General features: G+C 43.4%; 1 protein-coding gene across 1 annotated transcript in view; it reads right to left on the bottom strand.

Moving 5' to 3' along the window:
• Positions 1-18,880, bottom strand: part of DOCK1 (dedicator of cytokinesis 1) — a 527,459-nt gene that overhangs the window by 62,143 nt on the left and 446,436 nt on the right. The window contains exons 34-38 of the mRNA XM_089898353.1: positions 14,721-14,806; positions 14,378-14,534; positions 8,170-8,210; positions 6,606-6,696; positions 3,018-3,137 (exon numbers count right to left, since the gene is read on the bottom strand). Coding sequence (XP_089754479.1) covers positions 3,018-3,137; positions 6,606-6,696; positions 8,170-8,210; positions 14,378-14,534; positions 14,721-14,806 — 495 coding nt within the window. The remainder of the gene's footprint in view (positions 1-3,017; positions 3,138-6,605; positions 6,697-8,169; positions 8,211-14,377; positions 14,535-14,720; positions 14,807-18,880) is intronic.

Below are 18,880 nucleotides of genomic sequence, written 5' to 3'. Positions count from 1 at the left end.
AATGCTTGTTGATGTTAAAACGATTTTTTTTTTTTTTTTTTTTTGCTTCGCGGCTCATCATCCAGGTACTTGAAATTTTGTTTGATGAAATTTTCTCCCTCACCCTCATGTTAGCCTCAGAAAGATGTGCGAACTTCCGTTTCTTTTTAACGTTCTCGTGGAGAAGTTATGGGCCTTCAAAAATGGCTTTTCAGTCTCTTTTGCCAGTACGCCTCTAACAGCTGCTGTGGAGACGATCCTCCTCAGTTTTGATTAACAAGTTCAATCAAGTTGAACATTCCTGACTCCAGGTGAGCTAAGTGCTCACTTTACTAGAGCCATCCTTCTGTCTCCTCCAAAACACAGAAACACGTGAGAACATTCCTTCAGCCCCTTTCTCTTTCTGCCTGTAGTGCTTTATCACTTGAATTAGCTTTTTTTCGAAACCAGGATTTCTCAACCTGGCCACTACTGACATTCTGGGCTGGATAGTTCTGTGTGGCGAGGGCTGTCCGCCGTGTAGGATGTTAAGCGGCACCCCTGACCTTGACCCACTTGACGCCAGTCATATCCACACCCCCAGGTATGATGACCTGAAAGGGTCCTGGTTGAGAACCACTGTGCTAAACCAAACACGTTCATTGTTTTCTCTCCGTATGAGGCTACTCTGGCTAAAAACAAAACCAAACCCACTTGGTTCCTCAATTTATTATTTATTGAAGGCCAGCTGTCCTGCTGTCCATGAGCACCTCTCATCTGTCCGAAATCACCCTTAAACGCTGAGTATTCACTCATTTGTTCCTGCATTCTTTCACTGATTTCTTTGTTCATCTAACAAACGCCCCTGTGTTACGTGCCCGGCTCTGAGAGTTACATGTCTTGTGAGGGACTGCACGTGTGTGGCCTCTATCTTCACAGACCTCGTGGCCTACGGGAGCCTCGCTAAAGAAATACACGTGCAAATCTACTGTTGCAAATTGTGGGTAAGTGCTATACGGGAAAAGAAGAGGCCACTGTGGGCATCGGAGCAGAGGTGACATTAAGCTGGATGAGGACAAATGAGCCAAGGTTAGGAGCAGCAGAGGCCTGCCAGGAAGAGGCAGGAAGGGCTGGGGTGGATGAGGACCCAGAGAGCTGAGATGTGGTGGGAGAGATCTCGGGGCCAGCGCTGCCAGAGGACGTGAGAACCCACAATGACTATCAGTGAAGGCACACACTCTTTCAGCCCCAAGGACCTCTGGCCCTCAGGCTTCCTGGGCCGCTCTGGGGTCCCACCTCCTGTTCTGCCCCTTCCGTAACACCTGATTACCCTTCTCAAAAACATAATAAGCCAGAAAGCCATTGGGGGAAGGAATGGCTCCACTTTTTTAGCAGTCTGTCGAGAAACAGAATTCCCCTGGCTAAGCTAATAAAATTTTAGCAGTTGGCCTTAATTGTGAAACCATCTCATTTCTATGAAGAAATATATTCTGCTTTGCTATAGGACCAGGTATAATTCACAGACCATTTCCAAGTGGCCTCTGGCCAATCCTCATGCTATTCTGAACATTTTGATTTTTGTCCCATGTCAAGGACCCCAGGGAATAAATAAAACACACATGATCTCTTCAAAAGGGTTTGATTTATGTCGACAACCACAAAAAGGGTCAGCCATCATCCTTTCCCGATATGGGTGCTGCCGGGAGTAGAACTGGGTCCCCCCACCAAAAGATATGTTGAAGTCCTAACCCTTGGTATCTGTGAATGTGACCTTATTTAGAAACAGGGTCTTTGGGCGTAATCAAGTTAAGATGAGGTCACACTGGATGGCGTGGGCCCTAAATCCAATAATCGGTGCTCTTAGAAGAGGAAGATTTGGACACAGTGACACACAGGGAAAAAGCCACATGAATACGGAGGCAGAAACTGGAGTGATGTATCTACAAGCCAAGGACTGCCGGCATCAACAGACACTGAGAGGCAGAAAGCAGATTCTCCCCTTAAATCATTCTCTCTCAGAGAGCACGGCCCTGCCGACACGCTGACTTTGGTTTTATAGCCCCCAGAACTGTGAGAGAACAGATTCCTGCCCAGTGGGTAGGCCTATGTTACCGCAGCCCTAAGAAACAAATACAGGTACCGTCGTGGAATTCTCTGGTAACTTTTCTCAAGGTAAAAAAAAAAAAAAAAAAAAAAAAAAAAAGGCTGGTAACTGAGATGAGTTAAGAATCCCAAGGAAGGCACAGAATGAGCTTAGAAGCCACTTTGGTGGCAGATTTTAAAAACTTCTTAACTGAAGAAGCCCCCCCCCCTTTTTTTTTGCGGTACGCGGGCCTGTCACTGTTGTGGCCTCTCCGTTGCGGAGCACAGGCTCCGGACGCGCAGGCTCAGCGGCCATGGCTCACGGGCCCAGCCGCTCAGCGGCATGTGGGATCTTCCCGGACCGGGGCACGAACCCGCGTCCCCTGCATCGGCAGGCGGACTCTCAACCACTGCGCCACCAGGGAAGCCCCCCTTTTTTATTAATAGTTACTATTTATCTGAATCACATGAACTACAGTGATGAGACCTATGACTGGCTGATTAAAATGATGGCAGGTTTCCTTTTAGTAGAAGTCAACAGATTAAATAATTTTGTTTGAGCCAGTTAATGGAGAGGCCACCGACATGAGTGATATTGGTCTTGCCATGGGATTAATAGTTTGGTGACAACAGGAAAACGCAAACTGTCAAAAGGAAAGCATTAGCTCTAACGTAGCCAGAAATTCCCCCAAATCAGTGTCCCAGCCTGGATTCTCTCTGGCAAGGACTATGAAAATACTTGTGCTTTTCAGTTCTAACTTTCAGCAGAGCATCTACAAAAGGGCGATTGATTTTTATCTTTGGTAGGATTTCTACTTAGAAGCGCCAGCGGGAGGGCCCTGCATAAAACCTTCAGATACACAATCTGTAACAAATTTCTGGTACCACAAACACCATGTGTTAAAAAATGTGTTTACAACACTGCAAGAAGGTGCACACACAGAGGAAAACACCAGAAAATTTGCTTTTTTTTTTACCTTGCCTTTGTCGAAGTAGTGGATGATTTCCTGGTAGAGCCGCTCTTTCAGCTGTCCCTGTGTTGTCGCCTGGTACCCGTCCCGCTGGGTGAGGTGGGCCGCGCACACGTCCTCTGACCACTGAGGCAAAAGCAAAGCGTAAGCAGTGCCAGGTGAGGGCACGGCCAGGGCTACCGTTTCCCTACCGTCAGGTCAGAATGCACACAGTAAGCCCTGAATTCAGTGTGGGCACTCGGGCCATGATTCTGGGAGTCACTGGAGCTGCTGCCATCAGGCTGCCGGGTCTGGAATTGAGGGCAGAACCTCTGTGCAGAGGCCTCAAGACGAGTGAAAGAAAGAAGAAGGCAAAGCTGGGTCTACATTCACACAGAAGAGAAACCCGGCAGGTTCTGGACAGCACAGAACTGTCAGCTTGCCCAGGATGCCTTGGAACCTTCCAGAAGAATGAGGAACCGGGTGATCTGTGGCTGCCTCAAGTGGGGCATCCCTGGGCGGCGGCCTCAGTCCTGTGCTGCTCAACATTTTAATCAACAGCAGAAGGCACATGGATTCCACTTACAGGTCGTAAAGAAAGCTGCTTACAGACAGGGAGGCGTCTTGGGATCTTCAGCTCTAGGCATGTTGCCTGTCGCAAAGGCAGGGCTCGGCCAGTGTTTGTGGACGTGACAGTGGACTTATGGGATGAAGGAAGGATGCATCGAAGTGAAGGCAAGCTCATTTGACACCTAAACTCCTAAACTTATGCTCAAGAAATCAACGGCACTAAATATAGGGTTCAATAAACTTCAATATTTGGTGGGGACCTACTATGTGCAAGGCACCAGGTCAAAGATGAGTCAGAAGATACCTGCCCCAGAGAGAGTGCCATTACAAATTAGAGCACAGTGGTATATAATAACTCTGCAGAAAAGATTTCATGGGCAATTTAAGGGCGGGAGGCAGGACGAGGGTTTCTGCAGAGGCTCCTCGGAGGAAAGAATCAGGATGGGCTCACTCGTCAGCTGGACTCAGGAGGTGGGTCTTGACCCTGTTTTAAGACAGGACAGTGAGGATGCTACCAAGAAAGCAGTGGACTTGCAGGCTGCCTGGACCACAGGGGGGTGGGCGTGGGGGTCCCCCACTGGACTCAGGGCTGGCCAGGCCACATCTGGAGCAATGGGACCAGCTGTGGTGCCACATTTTAGGGGGCAAGACAAATGGACAGGAACCACTGGGGCAGAGGGCAAAGGCCCCGAGGGACAGGCCTGCAAAAGTGCAAGGCTCCCTAAGAGGCGGGCTCTCACAGCACACACCCCCTCCCACCTTCCCGAAGCCAGAGAGGTTTGGAGCACTCCGTGCTGGACTCCAGGGCTCCAAAGAACAGGGTGAAAGGGCTATGGGGCCAGATGGGCTCTCCGGCACCTGGAGTGTCAAGGAAGAGTGAGAAACCTTTACGCTGCTGCAAATCCTTTCACCTTCAAAGGAGAAGTGCGTAGCCAACCATAACTGGGAGTTACAAACTCAATTAATTGTGGCATTTTCACCACATGGCCAGATTTCTACTTTTATAAGGGTAAAAGTAAAATTTTACATGATTCTGAAACGTAACTACAATAAGATAAATAAGAATAAGAAAGTTTGGATGCCAAATAACTTCCTTGGAGTTTAAAATCACCTAAAAAAATACTGAATGGAGAAGCAAAACTCCTTTATACCTTCCACTTAAACAATGAGATGAAATGACTTGATTGCTAGGCGAAAGGCTGATGTTTTTATTGCCCTTGTTTTTTTTTTTACAAAATAGCCTTAACCAAAAAAAGAAGACCCTATTTGAGGATTTTTACTCAATGAACAAGAATATATCAATCATGGTGAAGAATTTTCATAAAGATACAAGTAACGTTCTTTAGTATGTTGATTAACCAGCATGAATTCACATTTTCTGCAATATCAAAACATATTTAGGACAAACTGCAAAATGTAATGATGTAAAAGATATGGAGAGCAATTATTTGGCATCTAACTGGAAAATTCAAAACCCCAGTGGAAATGATAATGCAACTGGGCCAACTGATTTGGGTTGTGAAACATCCTTGTACCATTTGTGATAACCCCGTCTGTGCTCAGTAAGTGCAATGATTAAACAAATGATGTTTCATACACATATATCTATTTTACATTCACACGCCCGTAGAAAAGTTTATGTACTGTGAGAGAGAGTAAGGGTGACCAAGCAGCTTGTCAAGCCCATTTTAATTTCCCTGGTGTAAAAGATATATCTTCGTAGTTTCAAAATCACCTTGTTACTAAAATTTGGGTTTCTAACAAATGAAAGCCATTAGAATTCAAAGTGGGAGGTCTGGTGTGAGATGCCCCAACTGATAACTCTATCTTCATAAATGACAGTCCTTAGGAGAGCTTTATATGGTGAAAAGCCAAAAGGGTACCATGGATGACTATGGATGAGGCATTCAGATTGAAACCAGTCTCATTGTGTTTTCTTTATAAAGGACTCTTGTTTTCAGGCAAAGGTCAATCTCCACACTCCAGTGTCCCTAAAGCAGCTTATGAGTATGCATATCACACAAGCTACTGGAGAGTTCAGGACTGGGCCAAGGGCTAGAAGATTCTTGCTGGGGATTCACTGCCTAACACGGGAAATTCCCTCATCTATCTACCTACCTACCCACACATCCATCCACCCACACATCCGTCCATCCATCCACACAACCATCCATCCACCCACACATCCATCCACCTACACATTCATCCACACATCCATCCATCCATGAATCCATCAATCCATCCAACCACACATCCATCCATCCATCCATCCACACATCCATCCATCCACCCACACATCCATCTTGCCACCCATCAATACAAACAACCACCCAGTTATTTACTGTGGGTCCACTCTGTATGACTAACTGGGCTGAAAATAAAATGGACATGGGGAGAGCATGAATATATTATGGCAACACACACACACACACACACACACACACACACACACAGAGCAATGTCCAAAGCTATCTGAATAACAAAAGGACACTGAGAGCTGAAAGCTGTCATGTCAGACCTATGCTGAGGGGTAACATCCCCCAGGAGAATCAGGCAGGAAGTCCAACATGAACTGATGGACCAACAGGAGATCTTGATGGAACCGCTTAGAACGCACGGAGAGAAAAGTCATGATCTGGTCCCTACACTCTTTGATAAAATAATGAGAGGTGGGCTCATCCTCTCTCTTAGCTATTGTACCACAGAAGTTCCTTCTTATTGAGGTCGCCCTCCGGCATTACTGGGTCCTGTTGGCAGGAATAAGGAATCACAGAATCTCTAACTCACTGCTGGCAGACCAATCATGGGTGTTTAAGATGCTCAGTGATAACTTGCTCTGACATCTTGTCCAATTTGCATTCAGGAGAGCCAAATCTATAATCAAAGTACTTCTTAACTATCTTTGTTTATGTCACTGCATTGAGTCAACATCCATAAAATCTTAAGTTCTAGGTTTACTGAAATTTGTCATGGAAAAATCAAAAGTTAAATGATCTTGTAATTTATAATGACAGGATCATGAAAGTATATGGTAAGTTTTACTACCTTCAGAAGCTTCGCATGGAGAAGCAAGGTATAGGCTGCTTCAGTGTAGTTATCACATTCCTTGTGCAGGTCACAGAGCTTGTACAAATACCTGAGACGATAAAACATAGGTACATTCTTAAAGCATCCCCAAATAATTTGTGTTGAGAACTGCAAGAGCTAAATTCTACCTTCAACAGTAAATCATCTCTATACTTTCTTTTTACAATCTTCACAATGAATAATGCCTTGGAAGCTTCTGGTACATGAAGCACTAAGAAAAACCAACCAGAGTAATACACAGTAGATATATTTCTTAAATTTAAGTCCTCTCTTTTCAGGACAAAACTGAAGGTGGCACAAGGAGGTGGAATTATACTTCAAGGTCTCTCATTCTTTCTCATCTTTTCCAGAGTTTTCTTTCTTGCAGTTGAAATGAGAGTACACAATGTTTGATTGTGATTTCTTACATTTCTATTGAGTCCAAATATACACACACACAAAATCCATAAAAATACAAATCCATAAGAATAAAGAGCTCCAATGATCACAGCGAATGTGATCAAAAGAATTCCTCTGCCATAAAGAAATAAAAGTTGCTTTTCTAATATAGAGCAACCTACATTTTTTTTTGTATACACTTTTTTTTTAACACCTTTATTGGAGTATAATTGCTTTACAATGGTGTGTTAGTTTCTGCTTTATGACGAAGTGAATCAGCTATACATATACATATATCCCCATATCTCTTCCCTCTTGCATCTCTCTCCCTCCCACCACAGCCTACATTTTGGATAAAAGAAACTGATTGTTTTCCTCAAGCTTTATTATATTCACATGGTACTGTTTTTAAAGGACAAAGTTAAAAAGCCTTAGAAATCAAAAGTTAGAAAATCATGTTTTTGTTTGCTCTTTATACAAATAAATACGCTAGGGACTTAACAAAAAAAGAAAGAAAATAATGCTTAATGTAACTAAGATTCATCATTAAACTCTAATGCCACGTGGATTATATAATTATTCTGGTCTCGTAAGTGGTAATCTTGCTAAAATTTGACACTGGCCCCTAAGAGTGACCAAGAAGAAGAGGGTACCAATCATAGCCCACCACCCTAGAGAAAAAGGCAAGTGAAGGAGAAAAATCCAGAAGAAAGTATGAAACTTGGGAATTTGGTACCCAGGTAAGAAGAGACTGAAAATTTATACTATTGCCTTATTTCTGATAAAGTTAAGACTGGACTTCTCATTTGATCATATGGCTTACTGTGAAACAATAAAATTTGTGGCAGTGCCTTTTTTCTAAAGGGCCATAAGGGTCAGTCAAAAGGAATAAAAACCCTGTGAAATAATAATTTTCTTCTGAGCTGGCTAAGGATGCCCCCCACCCCAAATCTCCGCATCGGCACGGACAAACTGCACCAGGTCTGACGATACTTCTGGGAGCTCCACCAAATTCAAACTCTAGCCTTCACGATTTCCTACAAGATCAACCCCTGTGGCTATAAAACACTTTTTAGCATGGACTTGACAAACAGCAATTATTGTAAACAGGTCGAGGGTGCAGACGAGCCAGATGCTCACATACCTTATATACATTTCTTCTCTTTCAATCTCTTTGTAGAAATTCTGAAAAATCAAACCACAACACTGTTTTAAGAAACCTGTTCTATAAAAGGTGTCACATACATATTAAAAATCCAGTTCTTCAACTTGTGTCAAACACAGCCAAATGGACCCAGATCTTTGAATATGAACCATAAATTCACATAAAATGCAAAAACACCTTACACTGTTCTTCATTTTTTTTTTTTTTTTGGCTGGCGGGGGGTGATTCTAACGAATAAATTTCCTATACTTTAAACAGTGTAGCGTGTATATGTTAATCCCAAACTCCTATTTTATCCCTGCGCCCCCCTCCCCTTTGGTAACCATAAGTTTGTTTTCTAAATCTGTGAGTCTATTTCTCTTTTGTAAAAAAGTTCATCTGTATCATTTTTTTAGATTTCACATTTAAACGGTATCATATATCTTTCTCCATCTGACTTACTTAGTATGATAATAACTAGGTCCACCCATGTTGCTGCAAATGGCATTATTTCATTTTTTATGGCTGAGTAATATTCCATTGTATATATATATAATCACATCTAAATAGATAACCAACAAGAACCTACTGTACAGCACAGGGAACTATACTCAATATCTTGTCATAACCTATAATGGAAAAGAATCTATATATTCAGATATACAGAGACCTGAATCACTTTGCTGTATACCCGAAACTAACACAACACTGTAAATCAACTCTATTTCAGTAAAACAAAAAGGAAACAGAAAACATGCTTGGCAACAAATTTTTAAAAATTAAAAAATAAAATAAACGTTGTGATGGCTTAAATCTACTTCTGTCATTTGAAAGTCACCTGTTTTCAGTTAAAACAAAGGATTACCGGAAGACATGATCTCTTCACCATTCTTAACCATTGTCATCTCATTAGAAGCGAAACGAAAAATTTTGGAATAAGCATCATCAACATGATTCAAAGCATGCTGGGTCTAGCCTCACTTACCAAGAGCCACAAGAAGGCGACGTGGCATTGCAGACCTGATGTCCAACACAGTAGCCACGAGGCGCATGTATTCAAATAGAAAGTCAATTTAATTCAAATTGAATGAAGTTAAAAATTCACTTCCTCAGTTGCACTTGCCACACACTTTTGAGTGCTCAATATCCGTATGGAGCCAGTGCTACTGTCTTGAATAGTGTAGATACAGAGCATCTCCATTATCAAGAAATTTCTATCGGAAAGCGCTGTTCTAGACAGGCCTTCCAAAGCACAGTAAGAAAACTGGTTGCTGCTTAAAAAACACCTCGTGTACAGCACTGATAGAGGAAGGTTAGTTAGCAGATTATCAACAATAGGCTAATTCTACATATTGTAAACTATTTTCAGGATGGGCATAAATATTTCTATTACAATTACATTTCTTAATGTGAAATCTCTATAAACACTCTAAAATCTTTTATCGTTCACGAGGCACCAGAAAGGCGCAGAACAGTCACCTAACAAGGCCTAAGGTATGGAAACACCATTGCCGCTTTCAATGTGAAATTTAGCACCTGCGCACCATGTCAGAACTCTAGAATGGGGGCCTGAGATAACTAGTGAATAGCACCATCATAAAGGCATGCCATTACCCAAGAAGATGAAACAGCCTGTTTCATTTCATTAGCCAAAGAAAGACACTGCTTCCACAATTGATCTCTCCGAAAAGAAATCATAACCAAATGCAGAGAGTAAGCGGGGGCGCGTTTAGAAAGACGCACCGAGATTTTCACATTTTGCAGCACCTGAGATTTGCGTGTCCTCTGGTTCGTGTGCTGTGTCTGGGTAATGAGGATATTTTCAGCTGACGGCTCGGAGCGATGTAACAAAGGGAACCTACATCAAGGGCAGAGGATGAGCCCTTCACTTCCAACTCACCAGTATTTACACGCTACGATTTCACACCACCCTCTTCTGCACTATTTTTAATCCTTTCCTAAGTTTTTGATCATTCTCCTCTACAATTTCACAACGGGGATATCATGCGACTTTCCTCCCTCTCTCCGAGATACGGAAGTGTCTTCTATTCCCTGCCTGCTCTGCGTTCTATTCCCTGCCTAGGACTTCAAAGCCTCCCTAGAACTGAAGGACATTCATCTCAAATCCCAATTTCTTTATAAAACTTTTTCTTTCTTTATGTAAAAGTTCACACTGCTCGGTGCCCCACTTCTGGGCTCTGCGGGCATCCTCCCACCCCCCGTGGTCCTCTCCGCACCAGGGCTGACATCTGTCCAAGCAATCCTATTGGGACTGGGTCTCCAATTCCAGTCCAGTGCTATGCGTTGATCTTTCAGAGTGCAAGCATTTTCACTGTATTTCAATTTTGTACTCCTTCATAACTAAGACACATCCTAAGAGTCTTAGAATTCTACTTGGAACCACCTTCATTAGCCTGTAAAGGGGCCATGAAGGACCTAACTTATGTCTGTAAAACAATGATTCTACCATTCTTGGGTATGAATATGTTGATAATTGCATAGAAGAGCCAGGTGACACACAACAAATCATGAACCAGTAATTAAAGATTGCATGATTATGAGGTGACGATGAAATTCCACTTAATTACAAATACGCATTTTGCCTAGTGGGAACCATGATCCAGCACACATGCAGACTTGCTTGCAGAGGTACATCTAAAGGACTAGGCCGCTGGGCAGAATCACAGCCCCTGTCTCTCATTTTTTAATTTTAATTTGTTTTTTAAGTGATAGGAGGAGTAGGACATTAATGAGCCCACACAACTTAGAACGTTCCACTAACTCTATTTAAAAAAAAAAAAATAGCACTGGTTTTAAAGGAAATTTTGCAATGAGCTTACATTTATTTATTGATGAATAAATCTTACGTTCTTTATTTTTTAACCTTAGGATTTCAAGGGGATTTCTGCTTAGTGATCAGTTGAGTACATTTTATATGTTTCTAGATGTATGTTTATACATACATACTCATCTAGAGATGGATAGACACATTCAGTTCTATGAAACTCTATTTGTTTCACAAGAAAAGTACCAGGAGAAAAGGTAAAAATGGGCCCGGAAGTTAGAAATATATTTATATGATGAAATGTTCTTGGCAGTGAATATTAAGAGACAGAACATCTATCTGTAAAAATCCATTTTTGTTCTCTGTAATCCACAGATCTCTATTTTTTAAATGAAAGAATTGTGATAGTCTGGGATCCATCTTATCCTCCCCAGGAAACAGTTAAGAATAGAATGCTTGACTCTTCCTAGAATGATTCAGGATATTTCAAGCTGAAGGAAGTGAATGTTGTCCGATAATCTCAGGATGAGAGAGGAACACACCATAACGTCAGGAACTATGATCTCAGGTGTCCTCACAGGACCTTATTTTTCTGACCCTGATTCTGATTCTGATTCTGAGTCTGATTCTGATAAAAGGCCCCATTCAGAGCCTGTCACCATTTCTCCACTAGGTTTTGCATCCTGGTGAGCATGAAAGATCCTGCTTGAAACAAACAGTAGTCAAGCATCAAAGCTGGAAACCTAATCGACATAATAATAGTTCTTCCTTCTGGACACAAATGGGCCTTTTGGGTCCCCTTAAACCTCAGAGGTAGCACTAGAAAAGTATGTCCGTGGTAGGGAATGTTTTTGAAAAGGTTTCTGTTTCTCTCCTGCAGAAAGACACTGATTTCTACTTCGTGTTAACCACACTGGCATCATCAAAATAAATTCCTACAGACAGAGGCAAGAATGCAGGAAGACAACAGAGCAAGAGCCAGGCTCGTTCCTGAGCAAAGGGTCGAGGCCCTTACCTGGGGCAGAGCTCGCTGCCGCCCTAGCACAGTCAGGCTACAGGTGGATGGAGAGGCAAACATAGCCAGTGGGCCAGATCTCAGGGATGGACGCCAGTAACTCCTACAGTGGCCCCCGACCCTTATGATGCACATGCAAACATATTTAGATGTTTCAAGCTCACCGATTCTTTCCTCAGCCGTGTCCAGTCTATTGATAAGTCCAAAGGCATTCTTCATTCTGCAAGTGTCTAGCATTTTCTCTTTGATACTTTCTTAGAATTCCCATCTTTCAGCTTATATTACCTGTTCTTCCATAATGTCTACTGTTTCTATTAGTGCCCTTAGCATATTTATCATGGTCATTTTAAGTGCCCAGTCTGATAATTCTAAAACCTCTAAAGCCATGTCCAAGTCCAGCTGTGATGTCCTGTCTCTTCAAACTGCATCTTTTTTTTCCCTTTAAGACACCTTGTTATTTTATGTTGAAAGTGGCCATGATGTACTGGGTAAAAGGAGTCCAGTACCGGCTCCAGTGCTAGTTTCTGCTCCGGGAGGCTGTGATTCTCCGTATCACAATTTTGGGAGCAGGCGTTTTCCCTGTGGATCGAAGAAGAGTTGTTGATTTTCAGTTTGCCAGCTTTTTTCTTGTGGTGAGGATAGAGTAACGACTTCCAAGCCCCTTTTACATACTGGACCAGAAACCAGAAGTGCCCCATGTTTAGATTTGCAAGGAAAAAAAATAAAACAAAAAAAACCTGCTCTGGAAGTTTCAGCGGCCGGCTCGTCGTGGCAAAGCTCAGATTCGGTGTTGACAATGAAGTAGATGGAAGGTGAAAAATATTCCTTTTTGTTTATCTTTTTAATCCAAACATCTCTGGTGATTTTCAACAATGAATGATGGGGCCTGCTCCTCCTGGCACAAAAGTCCACTCCCATAAGCTCAAACCGCCTACAAGTCCGTACAAATGGGGGAAGTCAGGGCAGGGCAACCACCCGCTATCCAACAACCAGGTGGTGGTGAGGACACCCCAGAGAAGGAAAGAGAAGAAACCAGGCACAGTGTTTCCTTGCATTCCTGCGTTGGGACAGGCGGGGGAAATTGAGGAAAACACTACCAGGGCCAGGAGTCTGCTTATCTAGCTTCTAGGAAGCAGCAGGGGCGGAAGATGCAGAGAGATGCAGAGAGCTCTGGAGTCAGATGTGGTGGTCACGTGGCTCCTGAGAGCCACGAGGCCAACCAGCCATGCCCTGCAGCTGAGCTTGTCGTAAAGCTTCCTAGAAGTTCATCGCCCTGAAGCATTCCTGACGTACCACAACTACGTCAAAAACCGATGTCCACAGAGCCTGACCATATCACAGTGATAGCAGCTCTGCAAGACACCAGTGGATGGCGGTGGTCAAGTTCACCCAAGCCATCACGTGGCCACACACGAGTTTCTTATGGCTGCCATAACAAATTACCACAATCTCCAGGACTTAAAACAATAGCTCTGCGTTCTCTTTCGGTTTTGGAGGCCTGAGTCTGAAACCCAGGGGTCAGCAGGGCCACATGCCCTCTGAAGGGACTAGGGGAGCTTCCTTCCTGCCCCTTCCAGCGTCTAGTGGCTCCAGGTGTTCCTTGGCTTGTGGCCACATCACTCCCATCTCTGCCCCTCTCTTCACGTGGTCTTCTGCTCTGGGTCTCTGTCTTCTCCTTTTCTGCCTCTTATAAAAATACTTGTCATGGGCTTCCCTGGTGGCGCAGTGGTTGAGAGTCCGCCTGCCGATGCAGGGGACACGGGTTCGTGCCCTGGTCCGGTAGGATCCCACATGCCGTGGGGCGGCTGGGCCCGTGAGCCATGGCTGCTGAGCCTGCGCGTCCGGAGCCTGTGCTCCGCAACGGGAGGGGCCACAACAGTGAGAGGCCCGCGTACCGCAAAAAGAAAAAGAAAAGAATACTTGTCATCGGATTTAGGGCCCACCTGGGTAATCCAGGACGGTCTCATCTCAAGATCTTTGACTTAATCACATCTGCTAGGAGCATGTTTTTCCAAACAAGGTCACGTTCACAGGTTCTGAGGATGAGGCTGTGTGACCTTTCAGAGGCCACCATTTGACCCACTACGGGACATGTTTACAGTCTCCTAGTAATGAAACATTTAGGATCTGTAATCGGTGAGGGCGCTCCCCTGCTTACAAAATAAGATGGCTCATCATTCTGAACCAGGGGAAGAACAGTGTGAAAACACCCAGAAGGAAGATGATTTTGCTGACGTGCTTAAAGCAGATACGCAAACAGTTCTTCCTTCCTCCTTCCCTCCCACAGCCAAGGAAACAGGCTGTGTCCTGCTCTGCAGAGCTCCGTGGCCACAGCTTTCACAAGGCTTTGAACTTCTGGTTCAACCTCCGGCTTCCTGGGAAGACCGGGTATTTAACTTTTCACTCACCAGCACGTTGACAGTGCAGCTCATGCGATTTTCTTTGTTCTCATCATGCATGATGGTTCTGTAATCCAGAAGTCTTTCCATCAGGTGCACGACGAGCTTTACAAAAGTTTCTCCCGTTTTGGCAAGGTATTTGTGCTTCCTGCAGTGCTCTAAGAGACTGAAAAATAATTACACACACCTTGTTAATCACACTCGGGAAAAGAAACTTGACTGAGGTGCAATTTAAAATATTTTCCATTATTAACACTTTTTAATTATTTCTGGGCTACAAAGTTCATTGTCGTCTAATTACAGTCTCTCTGTCTCTATTCTGACATAAATCCCACTGTTAATCAACACTTACATTTTATCAAATAACACTTTGTACTGCTCATCGCCTCTACCTCCTTCCACTTCATGATCCAGCTTGGTGATGATCTCATTTTCAAACTACAATTAAACAGAGAAAGCGTAAATTATCAGCATGGTGGATATTTCATTTCGTGACGTGAGCGTCAATAATACATAAATCGCCGAGAGATCATCATCGGAGAGTTGCCCTACACCTTTGAAGCCTGATCTCTAAGAGTTGTCCTTCCTGAACTCCTGGGGGTTTCTGATGAGCCCCTGTCACAGGGGGAATCTTTCATTTCCTTCCGTGGTTAATGAAGCCTTGATGCATATTCTGATCACAGGAGAAAGAGCCAGAGAAAGACAGACAAGGAAACTGTAGGGAAGAAAAATCAAGGAGCAATATGAAAAAACATCCCAAACGGCATCTTTATGAACAAGTAACGGTTAAAATAGCTCCTTGGTTCTTGGAAAAGAACAGATGCTGTGTCACTTGCCCACAGAGTTCTCTGCAATCTGAAAACAGGGAAAGGGCCACTTCCCTGCCACTCCTTGATGGATCCCAGTGAAACATCTCACTCTGGGTGAGAAACAGAATAAAAAGCAAGAGGGGAAATGCCTTTCAGACAGACCAGCAGGCACCTCAAAAAGGTCCATCCCAGGCCCTTCTTCGAATTCCCCAAAGCTTCTGATGAGATTCAGAATATCATGGTGGGAAAGGATCCTCACAACTGATGGTCTCTCTATCTCATGGTTTCAAGAAAACTCTAAATTCTGGACAAGAGAGACTCTCTAAAATGTCTTCACAGAGGTCATGGACCCCATGGCCGATCAGGCTGGAAATAACTACCGCAATAATGATGGACATGCATCCCCAACCTCGCTGCCCAGTCCCCCATCCCTGGCAGAATTCAGAGCCACCTCAGTACTGGGACTCTGGCCAGGTGAGTGCCCCTGTTGCAAGGGGGTCCTGCAGTTACTCACAGATGTGGACCTGGTAGGAAGAAGGGGCTGCAAGAGCTTTAGTTACCTAGAGATGGAGGGACCCACACTGAACTGAAAGAAGATGGGCAAAGGAGGAATTGAAGGAAACAACAGCTGAATTCAGGGTTCAGAAAGCAAGCAGACCATGGCATGTATGCAAGGGTCTCTGGGATCCCTTTTTTTAAAAGATTTTATCGATGCATAGTTGATTTACAGTGTTGTGTTAATGTCTGCTGTACAGCGAAGTGACTCAGTCATACATATATATAGACACTCTTTTCCATAGTCTTTTCCATGATGGTTTATCACAGGATATTGAATATAGTTCCCCGTGCTCTACAGTAGGACCTTTTCGTTTATCCATTCTCTATATAATAGTTTGCGTCTGCTAATCCCACACTCCCAATCCTTCCCTCCCCCACCCCTCTCAAGTCTGTTCTCTATGTCTATGAGTCTGTTTCTGTTTCGTAGATAGGTTTGTGTCATATTTTAGATTCCACATACAAGTGATATTAGATGGTATTTGTCTTTCTCTTTCTGACTTATTTCACTTTGTATGATCATCTCTAGTGGGATCCCTATGAAATACATGCTCAGACGTTGCTTCCCCAGGCAACTATTACTCGGATCCCTTAAGGATTTAAGCTGCGTGAGAGAAAGAATTTTCTTCTCTCTTGGTCACTGCTGTATTCCCAACCCCTAGAATAGCACCTGAGATGGATGCTCTAATGGTATGAATGTGCTATGTGCACATAAATATATTGGATAGAGTTGGTGTTAAACTGAAGCTGGGGAGGACTGAATAGGGCCCCAAAGGAGTGGGCCAGTAGGTTGCTAAGACACAACCTGTTCTCTTGGCCACACAAGCCAAGTGGTGAACACATTCATCGAAGTGCTTGTAACAGGTCCACCAGGCACCGTCTACTGCACTGGGGACCCAGGGCACAGCTGCTGCAGTGTCAGCTGGTTGTGGACCCTGGGAAGCAGAAGGCAAGGGGGCTGGTGAGACCCAAGGAGGGGCCTCAGAGCATGACCTTGATTGGGGCACGCTGCCTGAAGCCACAATTTCATCACGCTACAGATGAAACAGAGGCTTAAAGCAGGACTGGAGAGAAGTATTGATTCTTGCTTGACATCAAGGACTCAGCAACATTACAAAAACTAGGACTTCAGTGAATCCCTGCAATTCTCTGCTCCGTTGCCTCCCCCCACAAATAAACACCCTCTTTGATTCTGTTGGGCTTAAGTTCAGGGATTTTAGGAACAGAGAAAAAATCATAGTTCTGTTGAAGAAGAAAGCATGAGTTGCTTTCTTTTTGTTCACCTGAGGTCTCATGATAAGGACTTTTACTATATAATAACAACCTTTGGATACTAACCCGCTATTACTCTGTTCCTTACAGAAAAAAATTCTGCAAAAGGCGGTTCTTCTTGGAAACTAGCACAAGAGAGATGGCTTGCCACTAGACCAAACGTTGGCAGCCCCATTTTCCATGATGGGAATGCCAAATATTAAGTGGTGAGTGCTGATTCTTCAGAAGAAATAATCGAGACACAAAATAAGACTAAATTTAATTAAAACATATGATTCCATTCCACACACGTTTAAGGAGCATACAACAAAGAAGGCTTAGAGAATGAAGAAAAAAACATACCTTACCCTAACATTGGCAAGCACACACTGGCGTTTCAAATTGCTCATCTCTAGTTAATCAGACGGTATTTGCATTTGGAGGCTCTACTTTCTGGAAATGGCATGTTTTCTCTGCTTCCACACAAACCTCACTGTCACAAACAAGGGCAATAAAGGAAGCTCCAGCTCCTTAAAGTATATGCTGCTTATCAAATTTTGACTGATGAATTTAACGTTTTCTAAAAAGAGCGGATGAATGATAAGTAAATCAGAAGAACACAGCTGATTCTAATTTTACTAACCTCTAGTCTAAACTCTGTAATTTGCACAAACACCTGGCAACTCTATTCCGTTTATCAGCAAGGATTCAATTCCACAGATCTGCAGCCAGCCTCGAATTCTAGGGCCTTCGTTAATTTTTACAGAATACACTAGAATCAGTTTGCTCCTGTGCTGTGAACTGTTATCATAATCAGGATTAAATGATCCTGTCCAAATAAATTGGAGAAAGTAACTCTGCTGAGAGAGGAGAGCTGGTTTTATAAAAATTATGCTTATTATCTTACTTGTAAATGTATGCTGTCTGGTAATTTGCAAAAGGATTCTCTATGGTTAGGATAAAATTAGCAAGGGTTTACTGTGTTGCTCAAAAGGTAGCAGAGGCTCACTCATGTGATAAGCAAAATCATTATCTTTTCCTCTCTTTCCTGAAACACTAATATTGCTTCGAAAAGATCCACAGGGTGTCCAACTTAAAATATTGAGCAGAGCGTCCCTAAGCATCTGATACCAGCAGCCCTCTGAGAATATGAAACACAAGAGGCCACGTAGATAGGGCTTTTCAGAAGGTTGGTATTAAGTTGAACACAGTGGAGGATGTCTGGGTCGGGGGTGGAGGGAGCCATGCTCTCAGGGGTAATGTACTAACATCATCGTTAATTCAATTAACTTAGAACCATTGCTTTCACCACTCAGTGCCACTGTGAACCATGGGTTATTGGCTCCAATTTAGGAGATCATGGGGTGAAGGGTCTCAGCAGTGGATAATCCAAAAGCCAGTTCTCCTTGGTTTGGAATGCATCATTTCTGTTGGGGCTTAGATTTACCATTCTTGCTATAATGCATTTATAAGTGTATAAAAACCAGGCTTGCATTCTCCAGGCATCCAGGGACACATTTACAGAAGAGATCTGGGGTTATGTCAGAGCAATGGAGGGCCAGGATGGAAAGGTTTGCACAAATAACTCACCACATGGGTAAAGCGCTTAGAGGTTACCAAGAGCTGGGAGAAAGCTGAGCTCTAGGACCGCGGTCAGCTTAGTGCATTAGCGAAAGGGTTTCTTTCGAAACCCTTTATTAATAACCCTAAATAATAACCTAAATAACCCTAAATTATTCGCAAATAATCCTGGGTGCAGGAATGCTTCTTTTTATTGCGCTTTGCATTACTGTGCCTTTAGAAATTGAAGGTTTGTGCATTGAGCAAGTCTACTGGTGCCCTTTTTCAAACAGCCTTTGCTCACTTTGTGTCTCTATGTCATATTTTGGTAATTCTT

The sequence above is a fragment of the Delphinapterus leucas genome, chromosome 16 (assembly GCF_059928025.1).
Source record: "Delphinapterus leucas isolate spDelLeu-1000000601 "Yukka" chromosome 16, BTC_Dleu_Yukka2, whole genome shotgun sequence".
NCBI classification, from domain to species: Eukaryota; Metazoa; Chordata; class Mammalia; order Artiodactyla; family Monodontidae; genus Delphinapterus; species Delphinapterus leucas.
Note: the sequence above shows the minus strand (reverse complement) of the source record. Positions and strands in the feature narration are given on the sequence as shown.